Source organism: Gorilla gorilla, chromosome 6 (assembly GCF_029281585.2).
Source record: "Gorilla gorilla gorilla isolate KB3781 chromosome 6, NHGRI_mGorGor1-v2.1_pri, whole genome shotgun sequence".
Classification (NCBI taxonomy): Eukaryota; Metazoa; Chordata; class Mammalia; order Primates; family Hominidae; genus Gorilla; species Gorilla gorilla.
This window is the reverse complement of record NC_073230.2, coordinates 63,534,589-63,549,437: the sequence shown is the minus strand read 5'-3', so window position 1 is coordinate 63,549,437 and position 14,849 is coordinate 63,534,589. Positions and strand designations below refer to the sequence as shown.

The 14,849-nt window shown below is 44.2% G+C and overlaps 1 protein-coding gene across 1 annotated transcript in view; it reads left to right on the top strand.

The window, feature by feature from the left end:
• Window positions 1–14,849, top strand: part of LOC101129903 (peptidyl-prolyl cis-trans isomerase FKBP9-like) — a 32,142-nt gene that overhangs the window by 5,738 nt on the left and 11,555 nt on the right. Inside the window, 2 exon segments of the mRNA XM_031013380.3 lie at window positions 374–563; window positions 8,560–8,705. Coding sequence (XP_030869240.2) covers window positions 374–563; window positions 8,560–8,705 — 336 coding nt within the window.

The window sequence follows — 14,849 nt, the reverse complement described above, 5'->3', positions numbered from 1 at the left end:
TTCTCCTTTAAATGTCTGTGGTTTGCATTTATTCACAAACAGAGACCCACAGAGGTATGTATTTGGGTTTACCTGTGGGTGCCTGCCCACCTACATAGAGCCTTGATCTTCCAGCATGAGTCCAGAAAATATGGTCATGGTAGTCTCTTATGTCATTAATACCAATTTTCTCCTTTTGCTGAGTCAGGTTTTAGATTATACCATCAGCCCATGGTTGGACACCATGGGGGCCCATTCAAGACCTGGAAGAACATTTATTTCCTTGGCTTCAAAACCTCAAGAAATGAATAACACCAACCCCAAGCCTGTTGAGTTGTAAAGTACTTCCTAAATCCTGTGTCCCGTTTAATCATCTTCTCCCATTCCATTCTAGGGAAAGACATTCCCGGTCAGGCATCTCTGGTGTTTGATGTTGCATTATTGGACCTCCATAACCCCAAGGACAGCATTTCCATTGAGAACAAGGTAGTACCTGAAAACTGTGAGTGGATAAGTCAAAGTGGGGACTTTCTCAGGTATCATTACAATGGCACGCTTCTGGATGGCACCCTCTTTGATTCCAGGTAAGGAAATGATTAAAGTCTTCAACTGCCAGAACATTGTATTAAATAAAGTCTGCCATTGGCTGGACCATGATTTAAGTACTCTGTCCATGCTGATTTATAGTTGGCATTTTCATCTCTAATACAGGTTTCTGTTTTCTGATACTTAGTTCTTTCCTCCCTTCCTTCCTTCCTTTCTTTCTTTCTTTTTTTTTTGAGACAGGGTCTCGTTCTGTTATCCAGTCTGGAGTGCAGTGCAGCTGCATGATCGTGGCTTTCTGCAGCCTTGAACTCCTGGACTCAAGCAATTCTCTCATCTCAGCCTCCTTAGTGGCTAGGACGATAGGCGTGTGCCACCATGCTTGGCTAATGTTTTATTTTTTGTAGAGATGGGCTTAAGTTTCTTCATAGGCTCTTGTAACCATTTCTTTCTTTGGGGCTGTTTTAGATGGTTCTGCAGGAAGACAGGAGAGACTCACTCTCGACTCCCACCATCCCCCTATACTGTGCTTAGCTATCCAGTTATAAACCTCATTATGGGGCCCAAGATGAGGAGTGGGCAGAAGTGATGTCAAGGAGGTACAGTGGGCAGAGAATGGGCTTAATGCCAAGAGAGCTGGGCTCTAGCCCCTGTCTGTGGTGCACTAGCTGTATGACTTTGGATAGTGTTTGACTGCCTTGGACTTCATTTTTCCCTATTCCAGCAACTTTGTCAAGTAGATGGTTAGATTAAAGAGATAAGGTATGTGTCATAGTGCTTTACAAATTTCAGAGGCTGATCAGCTGGACGGCACTGGTTGGATGCATTCAGCTCCCTTCTGGATGCTGGGTGCCATAGAGGCTAATTACTGGCCTCTTTTGTTGTTCAAAGTTTTGTTTTGTTTATCAGGCATGGCCTGCAGTTGTAGAGATGGTTTGTGTTTGGCCTGTTTTGCTCATTCTAGTGGCATGTGTTGTTTGAAACTACTCCTTTAGCTTCCAGTAGAGCAAACAAGTAGTGACAGCAACCTCCCTGTCTCTGAGGTGATAGACTTCCAGTTAATGTAGTCATCCAAAACCATTACAGAAGAATTTGTATATGGCATTATTTCATTTGAATAATTCATTCTTGTTCCTAGGATCTCTTTTAAATTTGTCATTTAAATTTTTTGGGAAAGAGAAATAGTTACATAGCTCAAAACCAAAACAAAGTATGCATTAAAATATGTTGTAAATTAGCCAGGCATGGTGGTGGGTGCCTGTAATCCCAGCTACTCAGGAGGCTGAGTCAGGAGAATGACTTGAACCCAGGAGGCGGAGGTTGCAGTGAGCTGAGATCACACCACTGCACTCCAGCCTGGGCAACAGAGCGAGACTCTGTCTCAAAAAAAAAAAAAAAAGAAAAGATATGTTGTATACCTGTTTCTGTCTGCCTAACCTCCCTGTCTCCCCTACCCCTTAGAGTTAACCATCTTTATTGGTTTCTATTTTTAATTTTTCCAATGTCTGGATTTTTTTTGTTTGTTTGTTTTGAGGCAGAGTCTCACTCTGTCACCCAGGCTGCAGTGCAGTGGCACAATCTCGGCTCACTGCAACCTCCACCTCCCAGATTCAAGTGATTCCCCTGCCTCAGCCTCCCAAGTAGCTGGGGTTACAGGCACACACCACCACGCCTGGCTAATTTTTGTATTTTTAGTAGAAACGGGGTTTCACCATATTGGCCAGGCTGGTCTCGAACTCCTGACCTCAGGTGATCCACCCAACGCAGCCTCCCAAAGTGCTGGGATTATAGTCGTGAGCCACTGCGCCCAGCCTAATGTGTGGATTTTTTAAAATGCAAATATAAGCAAACACAAATGTGATTTTCTTCTCTTTAAATTATATGGCTTTCAGAATATAGTATTACTAGGGAACAAGGTGGTGTTCTCCTTGATTTTTGTTACTCTGGGATTTTTCCATACTAATACATAGAGAGAAATCCTTTATTTTTTACATCTACATGGGTGTCCCATTGGGTGAGTATATTGTATTTAGATAACCATTCCCCTATTGATGAATATTTGAGTTGTTTTTATCTTTTTCTGTTACCAAAAAAAAATCATTTAGTGCATATGTGTATTATTCTTTGTTACATTCCAGTGTGGTTCTGTTCTTTATTCCCTGGAATTATATTTCCAATTGAAAGACCACTTTTCTGTGTACACCAGATTTCTGTTCATATAATGGAACCACAGTTTTCTTAGGTTTCAAGAGCTTTCCATTTTAATACAGTGGGATCTAGCCCATTCTAACAGCTGCATATATTTCATTGTATAGATTTGCCTATATTTAGGTAATCAATCCTTGTTGTTTGTCCTGTATGTTTCCTGTATTTTGACACTTAAGGCTGCAGTAATTATTTTTGTAGGGAAATCTTAAAATATATGATTAATTGTTTCCCTGGGATACATCGCTAGAAGAATCTCTGGGTCAAAGGTTATGTGTGTGTGTGTGTGTGTGTGTGTGTGTGTGTGTGTGTGTGTGTGTGTGTGTGTGTGTGTTTTGAGACGGAGTTTCGCTCTTCTTGCCCAGGCTGGAGTGCAATGGCGTGATCTCAGCACACTGCAACCTCCATCTCGTGGGTTCAAGCGATTCTCGTGTCTCAGCCTCCTGAGTAGCTGGGATTACAGGCATGAGCCACCACTCCCAGCTAATTTTGTATTTTTAGTAGAGATAGGGGTTTCATCATATTGGCCAGGCTGGTCTTGAACTCCTGACCTCAGGTGATCTGCCCGCCTCGGCCTCCCAAAGTGTTGAGATTATAGGTGTGAGCCACCGCGCCCTGCCTCTTTTTTTGAGACAGTATCTTGCTCTGTCACCCAGGCTGGAGTGCAGTGGTGTGACCTTGGCTCACTGCAACCTCCACCTGCTGGGTTCAAGTGATTCTCCTGCCTCAGCCTCCCGAGTAGCTAGGATTACAGGCACCTGTCACCACACCAGGCTAATTTTTGTATTTTTGATAGAGACAGCGTTTTGCCATGTTGGTCAGGCTGGTGTCAAACTCCTGACCTCAAGTGATCTGCCCGCCTCGGCCTCCCAAAGTGCTGGGATTACAGGCATGAGCCACTGTGCCCAGTGGTTATGTGTATTTTTATACCTTTTGATAAATACTACCAAGTTGCCCTCAAGGAAGGTTTTACTCAACATCACAGTTTAAGAGTATCCCATTCCCTACAAATTCAGTAACACTGGGTATCATTTAAAAATAATCTTGGCTAATTTATAGGAGAAAACAATGATACCTGTGGTTTTAATCTGAATTTTCTATTGCTATTGGGATTGAAATTCCTTAGGGTGTTTATTTGAGTACCTTCTTTTGTGAACTACCTGTTCGGGTCCTTTGCCTATTTTTCTATTTAGGGCATTGGCATTTGTCTGTTTCTTGTTGATTTGAAGAGCTCTACACATTAAAAATGTTAATTATTTTATAGCTGCATATTATTAAAAACATTTTCCTCATTTTCCTCAATTTATTTGTTTGTTAATTTTGGTTATGTTGATTTTTGGACCATTTAACTGTAAACGTTTTATGTTGTTAAATACATTAGACTTCCTCATTATGGTTCCTGGCTTTGGTGACTTGTTACAAGGTCTGTCCTCTTCCTAGAGTATATAAATGTTTGCCTGTATTTCCCTCAAGCCTTTTAATGGTTTTTTTTCTATTCTTTAAGATATTCTTTATTAGAATTTTTATTTTCAAAAGTAATATGTTCTTTTTTTTTTGAGACAGAGTCTCACTCTGCTGCCCAGGCTGGAGTGCAGTGATGTGATTGCAGCCCACTGCAACCTCCACCTCCCAGGTTCAAGCAATTCTTCTGCCTCAGCCTCCAGAGTAGCTGGGACTACAGGTGTGCACCATCACCTGTAGTGATGCAAAAAAATTTGCCCGACTAATTTTTTTGTATTTTTAGTAGAGATGAGGTTTCACCATGTCGGCCTGGCTGGTATCAAACTCCCGGCCTCAAGTGATCCACTCGCCTGGGCCTCTCAAAGTGCTGGGATTACAGGCATGAGCCACCGCGCCAGGCCAGAGGTAATATGTCCTAATTGCATAATGGAAACAATGCAAAAATGTATAGCAAAAAATGTAAATTTCCTGTCAGCCCCTTCCATTCTCACTACCATGAGATAACCAGTGTTAACAACGTTCTGCAATTTCTCTCTATGCTCATAAATGCTTTCATATTTAAGTCTTTAATCCGTCTTGAATTTATTGTGGTATCACTGTGACAGGAAGGATTTAACTTTATTTTTTTCCAGATGGTTAGCTAGTTTTTCCAACATCCGTCATGAATGACTCTATCATTTCCTCACTGCTCTAAAAGGTGATTTTTGTTATGAACTAAATTCTTATATGTACTTTTGAGTCTTTGTGTAGAATTTTTATCCTTTACCTTCTATCTATTCCTAGGGCAGCGTCACACCTTTAACTATGATTAACTAGTGTTAGCTTTTTAATTTGTATAGTAGAGGGCATTCTTTTTCTTTTTTAAAAAATAACTTTTTTTTTCTACTAAGTGATGCATTGACATGATTTAAAACCCTGGAAGTATGAAAAGGTATACAATGACAAATTTCCCTCCTATCCTTGTCCCACCTCCCCTCTTCGTAGGGAACCAGTGTTATTAATTTCTTTTTCTTTTTTTTTCTGAGACGGAGCCTCGCTTCTTTGCCCAGGCTGGAGTGCAATGGTACGATCTCGGCTCACTGCAACCTCTGCCTCCCAGGTTCAAGCGATTCTTCTGCCCTCAGCCTCCCGAGTAGCTGGGATTACAGGCACATGCCACCAGGCCCGGCTAATTTTTTTAGTATTTTTAGTAGAGATAGGGTTTCAACATGTTGGGCCGGACTGGTCATGAACTCCTGACCTCAAGTGATCACCCACCTCGGCCTCCCAAAGTGCTGGGATTACAGGTGTAACCCACTGCCCCCGGCCCAGTGTTATTAATTTCACAGGTGTTCCATACATATATAATGAAGTACATATATGTATATATTTCCTTCTTAATTTTTTACAAGAATGATAGCTTGCTATATACTGCACCTTAAAAACAGCATTCTTAATTATTTCTTTTTTCAGATGAATTTTAGCATTACTTTACTGAGCTCCCTACCACCACCAGATACACACCCCCAGGATTTTGATTGGAATTGCTTTAAAATTTGTAAGTTAGTTTGGGCCAGCCGTGGTGGCTTAGGCCAGGCACGATGGCTTACACCTGTAATCCCAGCACTTTGGGAGGCCGAGGCAGGTGGATCACTTGAAGAGAGGAGTTCAAGACCAGCCTGGCCAACATGGTGAAACCCCGTCTCTACCAAAAATACAAAAATTAGCTGAGTGTGGTGGTGCATGCCTGTAACCCCAACTACTTGGGAGGCTGAGGCAGGAGAATCGCTTGAACCCGGGAGACGGAGGTTGCAGTGAGCCGAGATCTTACCATTGCACTCCAGCCTCAGCGACAGAGTGAGACTGTGTCTCAAAAAAAAGAAAAGATAAAAGAACTTATAAGTTAGTTTAGGGGAGGACTGACGACTTTGCTTTTCCATTGGGGAACAGGATGGTTTTGCATTTACTTGTCTTTAACTTTTATTCAGCATTCACTACAATTCAAGCCCACCCCGCCACTCCGTCTGTCCTTCTGAGGCTCTTATATCCTGCCTCTCGGCTTGGCCCTTGCTGCCAGACCATTGCTCTTCCCTTAGGCAGATCCCACAGCCTTCGGTGTCTGCTATCTCCCCTCTGCCATGGAATCTTTGCAACTGTTCCAGTGGGCAGCAATCCCCGCTGTGGGTACCTGCCATCTCTCTCACTACTTGGTGTCCCTTTGTCGGGAGCCCACCACGTAGGTATCCTTCTCTTCCCTGAATGTCTGGCAGTGGCTGCACATTGCTGGTGATCCCCAGGGTCCTGCAGGTGGGAACCTCGGGAGGGTGAGCCCTGCTCTGGCTGAAGCATGCTGGGAGCCGACACGGTCCTCCTCTTCCCTGCTGTGTTCCCCTCCAGGCCTTCCTGGCCAGTGCACCAGGAGGAGGCTTGGAGCTGCTCAGCGTGGGGTGCTGTTCTCAGTGGGTGGGAAGGGGGACTCACAGCCTCGTCTGGGAGTTTATGTGGACAATCTCCTGCTTCCTGGGTGAGGAGAGACATCTGTTGTGATTCTTTCTTCATGCCCCATAACTTTGTGGTCTCTGAGGGGTATTGAGAAGGGAGAACCCCCACAGCTCTGCCTGTGTATCGGCCTGGCCCCGCTCAGCGGTCCCTCTTCTCCAGGGCATCATGCCCTGGCTTTGAGGTGAGGGAAGGGCAGGACCGATTGGCTCTTTCAGGACAGGCTTTCTGCCTCATCGGCACCAGGTGGTGTGGGGAAGGGGTGCAGGTCACATGGTCCAGTTTGATAGTGGACTTGTGGCATATGAAGTTTTATTATTTTATTCTGGAATCATTATGCTGTGGGGAATTGATTCCTCTTTTTACCAAACTCATGGTAATAGACTCACTCGGCAGTTTACACACAGGCTGGATCTCTCCACTGAGTGGACTTGGGGCTCCTGCCAGGAGCACTTGGAAAACCCAAGTATTCACCAGGGTGGCGGGCTGAGCAGGGGTGATAGTGGGGGCCTTTTGTCGGGCTGTGGTGGAGAGTGCGGAATTCATTACTCTCAGTGTGTATGCTGCTTTCCTGGCGATCGGAATCTTCATGTCAGGCTGGGTGCTGTGGCTCAGGCCTGTAATTCCACACTTTCGGAGGCCAGCGCAGGCAGATCGCTTGAGCCCAGGAGTTCGAGACCAACCTGGGCAACGTGGTGAAACCCCGTCTCTACTAAAAATACAAAAATGAGCCAGGCATGGTATTGCATGCTGTAGCCCCAGCCACTTGAGGGGCTGAGGTGGAAGGATCACTTGAGCCCAGGAGGTTGAGGCTGCAGTGAGCTGAGACCAGACCACTTCACTCCAGCCTGGGAGACAGAGCAAGACCCTGTCTCAAAAAAAAAAAAATTAAAAAGTAATTAGAAAATAAAAACAGAGTATTCATGTCCCACATATGCAGATATTTTCTCTTTAGATATTGGAGACATTATCCTTGTGACACATTCATAGTTTCTGATAAGGGCTATGTTCGATTCTGTCTTTTGTTTTCAAGACAGGGTCTCACTCTGTCACCCAGGCTGGAGTGCAGTGTTGTGATCTTGGCTCACTGCAACCTCAACCTCTCCGGCACAAGCAGTCCTCTGACTTCAGCCTCCTGAGTAGCTGGGACTATAGGTGTGTGCCACCACATCCAGCTAAGTTTTGTAATTTTGTAGTGACAGAGTTTTGCCATGTTGCCCAGGCTGGTTGAGAGCTTGATTGTTTTCATTAACTTGACATGGTTATAGAGTATACAGGCTGGGCATGGTGGCTCATGCCTGTCAACCCAGCACTTTGGGAGGCCGAGGCAGGAGGATCACTTGATCCAGGAGCTCAAGACCAGGCTGAGCAACATAGTGGGACCCCATCTCTACAAAAAAAAAAAAAAAAAAAATTATTAGCTAGGTGTGGTAGCATGTGCTTGTAGTCTCAGCTACTTGGGAGGCTGAGGTGGGAGGATTGCTTGAGCCTGGGAGGTTGAGGCTGCAGTGAGCTGTCTATGATGGTGCCACTGCACACCAGCCTGGGTGACAGAGTGAGACCTTGCCTCAGAAAAAGAAAGTATAGTGTTCAATTTACATTAGCTCCATTTCTGTGTGGTGCTTCTCATAACCCACACTGCATTCATAACCTGACGAAACTGGAGGGCCACATGGCCTGTCTCTACAGGTGGCTGTTCACATGCTGTGTGGGGGTTCCTATTTACCCTTCCAGGGGAGCATGTTTCCTGGCTGTGTCGTCAGATACTGTGGTTTATGCTGTTCCGGAGTCTGGAGGCCTCTGTGTGCCTTTGCATCTCTTTCCCAACTAATTTGCACAGCTGCTGTGGAGGCCCTCATGAATGACCTCTTTCTTTCCTTTCTTCTTTTCTAGCTACTCTCGGAACCGCACGTTTGACACGTACATTGGGCAGGGCTACGTGATTCCTGGGATGGATGAAGGTCTACTTGGTGTTTGCATTGGAGAAAAGCGAAGGATTGTGGTCCCCCCTCACCTGGGGTATGGAGAGGAAGGAAGAGGTGAGCATCAGCATCACCTGCCTTCCTCACTAGCTGTGGCTGCTTCCACATTGCTTGGAACAGGGCTTCTTTTTCTTTTTCTTGTTTCTTTTTGAGATAGGGTCTCCCTCTGTCGAACCGGCTGGAAAGTGTAGTGTGTGATCATCGTGTACTATGGCCTGGAACTCTTGACCTCAAGTGATCCTCTTGCCTCAGCCTTCAGAGTAGCTAGCACTACAGGCACACACTACCACACTCTGCACAGAGCTTCTTGAGAGCCAACATATTGAAGCTAAAGTCCAGCTTAAGACTGGAATCCCCAAATAGATTTAGTTTCTAGAGTTGTCCTGTTATTTCTCCTTGTTTCTCTGCCCATTTTCCTTTACCTTTTGAAAATGTTAAATCCTACACCAAAGTCAAAAGCACGTTACAGTGAATTCCACTTTGTTTTGCCAATTGTTAACATTTTGCTATATTTGATCTCTTTTTATATTTATTTATTTATTTTGGGCTGAACCATTGAAAGTAAGTGCAAAAGCCCCTCTTTGGTTTTTGTTTTATATATTATAAAATTCACCCATTTAAGTATACAATTTAGTGACTTTTAGAACATTTAGTGGGTTATGTCACCATCACTATAATCCTGTTTTAGAACATTTTTGTCACCCTCATACCACACTTCCTTTTAAAAGTTACACAAATCATACATGTTGACTTTAGAAAAAGAAAATACAGTTAAGCAAAGAAATCCTGCCACCCAGAAATAGATATTTTTTTTCCTTTTTTCTTTTTTTTTTTTTTTGAGATAGAGTCTCATTCTGTCACCCAGGCTGGAGTACAGTGGCACGACCTTGGCTCACTGCAACCTCTGCCTTCTGGGTTCAGGTGAGTCTCGTGCCTTAGCCTCCCAAGTAGCTGGGACTACAGGCATGTGCCACCACGCCTGGCTAATATTTTTTTAAATTTTCAGTAGAGATGGGGTTTCACTATGTTGGCCAGGCTAGTCTCAAACTCCTGGCCTCAAGTGATCTGCCCACCTTGGCTTCCCAAAGTGCTGGGATTATAGATGTGAGCGCCATGCCATGCCAGAAATAAATATTGTTAATCTTAATCTGGTAGGCAGAATATTCAGCCCCTCCAAGTATCTATGTTCTAATCCCCAGAACCTGTGAGTATGTTACCTTACTTTATTTTGTTTTGAGACAAAGTCTTGTTCTGTTGCCCAGGCTGGAGTGCAGTGGTAAGATAAGCTCCTAACTCACTGCAGCCTCCAGCTTCTGTGTTAAAGTGATCCTCCTGCATCAGCCTCCTGAGTAGCTAGGACTACATGTGTGTGCTACCATGCACGGCTAATTCAAAAGCAATTTTTTTTTTTTTGTAAAGACAGACATGGTCTTGCTATGTTTCCCAGGCTTGTCTGGAACTCCTGAGCTCAAGCAATCCTCCCACCTTGGCCTTCTGAAGTGCTGGGATGACAGGTGTGAGCCACCATGCCTAGCCTCCTGTTACCTTATTAAAAGGGACTTTACAGATTTGATTAAGGATCTTGAGATAGGAATAGTATCCTAGATTATCCAGGTGGCCTCAAAATACTTGCAACAGTCTTTGTAAAAGGGAGGCAGGCGGTCAGACCGGGGAAAAAGTGCTAAACTGCTGACTTAGAAGATACAGAAGGAGGACCCTGTCAGGGAATGAAGGTGGCCCCGAGAGGCTGGAAAAGACGGAAACACATTCTCCCCGGCAGCCTCCAAAAGGAACACATCCCTAACAATACCTTGAATTTATGCTTCTGCCTTCCAGAATTAGGGGAATCCGTTTGCGTTGTTTTAGGCCAACAAGTTCGTGGTGTTTTGCTGCAGCAACAGTAGGAAACAAATGCAGCCATGAAGTGAATGTCCTTCTGTACCTTTGAGTTTATGTATAGGTTTAAAAAAAAATGCCCACCTACACTAATCAATACGGACAAACATGGGATTGTCTATGCATATTACTTTGTGATTTCTCTCTTTACCTAATTTGTGGTGAACAACAGATATGTTGTGAACAACTTTCTATGCTATGTATTTTAATGGCTGCTCCCTCGCTTAGGAATAGGTGATGCAGTATTTATTTTGTTTTCGTATTCTTTTGCTGATGGAGGCTGGCCTTGCTGGCTGTACATTTATTTTGTTAGTTCTGTTCTGTTTTTTTGTTGATACATCATATGTATCTTGAGAGTTTTCCCAGTAGTGTTCATCCCAGAGGATCCAAGAAACGTCAAGTTGGTTGGAAGGTAGGTTGTACAATGGAGAAATATTTTTTTCTCCCTGACTTAAATTTCTGATTGATTAAACCACAACAGATCACAGCTTAAGATCCATTCGACAGGCCTTTCTTCACACATCCTGCTTGTCTAGTGTCTTGATGCTCTATTGCTTTTTATCGTGTGGATTTCTACTTCTAGTCAAATATAAACAGAAACAGATAAATACTTTCTGAATGTTCTTGTTTCTTTATGGCCTGAGGACTAATCTTTCCTTTCTTTGAAAAGAATGCATTGATGGAAAACATTTGCTTAAATTACTTTTTTTCCTCTTGGCTTTCTATCAAGTATGAGACAGAGCTCTGCAAAGAATTATATAAGTCTCTGGGAAGCAGCTGAAGGCTCGTAAATTTTCTGGGCAATGAGACTGCTTCATCCTGAATCATGTTGCTGTGGGAGGAGGGCACCCTGAGTGACCCTGAGGTATAAACCCCAAGTGCTCTTGAGTGGAGTCTGCCTCTGTCCTCTCCTGATCAGCACCCTTGGCCTCTTTGTGGGGGTTACATAGGAGCTCATGCTGATCCCTGAGGGGCTGACCCGAGAGGGGTCAGGATGCTGAAGCTGTCTTCTTAGTGGCTTCTTCACTGCATACCACAGGGCCAGGCACATTGTGAATGTTTGGCAAATATTTGTGGAAGGAATGAATTGTGGGCTGACTGTGTGCTCTCAGCCTCTATCAGCATTTCATTCTGTCACAGCCATTTTCCCCTGCAAGATTGGTGGAGGGGAAAGGGTAGGCCTCCTGGGAGAGGTTCTGGATCTTTCTGCCATCTGCTTTGTTCCATGGGTCAGCCCTGAAATTAGGGCACTTGGATGGGTTTGCAGCCTCAAAGTGGGGAATGGATTCTGCCTGCGAGGATGTGTAAGCATCACTTCATCGATGGTTTGCTGTTACTCAACTTCCAGATTACCTTTTGAGCACCCTTTTAGGAAAGAGAGGAAAGTTAATAAATTACATTTTACCCACTGTGTGTCTGGGACTTCTTGCACATGAGCTCATTCAAACCTGGAAACAGTCTTCTGAGACATCATTACCCTCATTGTTTAGAAATATAATGAGGCCCAGAGAGTTCCACCCATGTGTCCAAGGCCACAATAGCTAATCCATGATGGAGCTGGAATTGGACCCAGGGCTCTCTGACCCATATGTGTCCTAGACAGACAGAAAGAATGAGTCCCCATTAGGTAGTGACTTGTTGATACCCATATGTGGAGAACCGAGACCTCAAACCAGAAGTCCTAGAGCTCTCAGAGGAAACACACCCGCTCAGAGGAAACCCACCTTCCTCAGAGGAAACCCACTCCCCTCAGAAGAAACCCACCCCTGCAGAGGAAACCAACCCCCTCAGAGGAAACCCACCCCCCTCAGAGGAAACTGACTCTCCGCAGAGGAAACCCACCACCAGCAGAGGAAACCCACCCCCAGCAGGAGCTGCAGAGTTTCTTGGGTGGGATATTGGCTGCTTTTAAGTTTTTCTCATCTGTATCTCTTCTGAGGGAGGCATCCTCATGGTGAGAACAGAATGATGACTTCTGCATTGGTTAAGGGTTTATACAGAGAGGAGGTTGGTGTTGGAGCCACGTTGGACTATTTCTGCCTGTTTGCTGGTCAGCACTCATTTCTATACTTAATCTACAAATAGCTTTGTGGAAGTCAGAGCAAGATAGAGGGATAGAGGTTCGAGGCCTTGGTGCTGCCTGGGGTAGGTGGGGTCTATGGTTCAAGGCTCTGATCTTCATTTTTGCAGGCCGAGAAACTCCATCTACCCATCCATCAAAGATTTATTGAGTTTCTTCATGACCAGGCCCTGCTCACGGTATTAGGGATTCAGCAGAAAGAAACACAAACAAAACTTCCTACGCACACAGAGAGTGTTTCCTTGTTGACGCCCTCAATAATGTGTGTGCCTCAGAGGTTATCAGGCACCTGGGAGACTGACTCACGTTAACTTCCTAGAAGCTGACATACTCACCTGATGCTACATGGTTCCTTGACTGGGTGTGAATCGACCTCTGCACTGGTTGGAATTCTTGTGCCTGGAATCCTCGGGGCCTGAGAGGCTGAGTTCATTTGACTGCTGACATCAGATCCCAGGGATGTGGGTGGTTCCAGATGCATTCCTTTTTGCCTTGGAGAAGGCCCTGCACCTGAATGCATCTCGGAGGGGAGATTATATTTGAATTGACAACATTTGGTGACTGCTTAGCTCAGTGTTAGAAGTTTTTAAAATTTGTGGTAAAATATACTTAACATCTTTACCTTGTTAACCATTTTAAGTGTACAGTTTAGTGGCATCAAATATATTCACAATGTTGTATAACCATTACTATCATCTACACTCAGAACTCTTTCATCATCCCCAACATAAACCCATTACACAATAACTCCCGATTCCTCCCTCCTATCAACCTCTGGCAACCACCTTTCTTTCTGTCTCTACCAATTTGCCTATTGTAAGTGCCTCACTTGAGTGGAATCATACAATATTTCTCTTTCTGTGTCTGTCTTATTTTACTTAGCATAATGTTTTCAAGGTCTATTTGTATTTTAGCATTTATCAAAATTTCAAGCTGGGCGCGGTGGCTCACGCCTGTAATCCCAGCACTTTGGGAGGCTGAAGCAGGTGGATAACCTGAGGTCAGGAGTTCAAGATCAGCCTGGCCAACATGGTGAAACCCTGTCTCTACTAAAAACACAAAAATTAGCCAGGTGTGGTGGTACGCGTCTGTAATCTCAGCTGAGGCAGGGAAATCGCTTGAACCCGGGGGACGGAGGTTGCAGTGAGCTGAGAACACGCCAATGCACTCCAGCCTGGATGACAGAGCAAGACTCCATCTCAAAAAAAAAAATTAATTCCTCTTTTCTGGCTAATAAATTTCATTCCTTTTTATTGCTGAATGAATATTCCATTGGATGTATATACTACATTTTGTTGATCAGATCGTCTGGTGATGAACACTGAGGCTGTTTCTGCTTTTTGTCTATTGTGAATAATGCTTAATGCTTCTGTGAATATGAGTGTACAAATATCTGTTCGCATCTCCAGCTTCAATTCTTTTGTATATATACCCAAGAAAGATATTTTTATTTAATGTTTTATTGAAATATAATTCACATCCTATAAAAGTAATCATGTTAAAGTTTACAATTTAGTTGTTTTTAGTATATTAACCAGGTAACATAACCATTACCTCTACCTAATTCCAGCACAGTTTCATCACTCCAAAAAGTAACCCATAACCATTAGCGGTCACTCTCCGTACCCTGTCCTCATCCATCCACTGCCCCCACGCTGGCAACAGGTAGTCTATTTCTTGTCTGTATGGATTTGCTTATGCTGGATGTTTCCATATCCCTGGAATCCTACAGTATGTGGCCTTTTGTGTCTGGCTTCTTTCACTTAGCATAATGTTTTCGGGTTCATTCCCAGGTGATTTTTAACAGGTTGCCAAGGTTGAGAAACCATAGATCTGCCTCTGCAGACACCCACCCTGTCCATGTGTGTTAGCTTCCCACACAGAGCCATCCGTGGCCTGGCTTTGAGCAGCCTTCTGGCCAATGGCAGGCTGTACTTCCTGGCTCCTGTGGGAAGGAGCCTGCACCCCACTCCACCCACACCAGCAGCCCCTGTTTTGAGTGAGTAGCAGGCACCTGTGTTCTGCTATTAAAGCACACGCTTCTCAAATTATTACCTTTAACTTTGGCCAGCCCCAAAATTTGTACCTCCATTTTCTCAGGATTTTAATGAGAATTAAACAATACATGTTTAATTTAGAAGAATGCCTGGTACTCAATAAACGCCTATTAAATATGAGCGTGAGTGTGTTTCTATTAGAGATAGGAGAGAGACCAATCAAGAAGC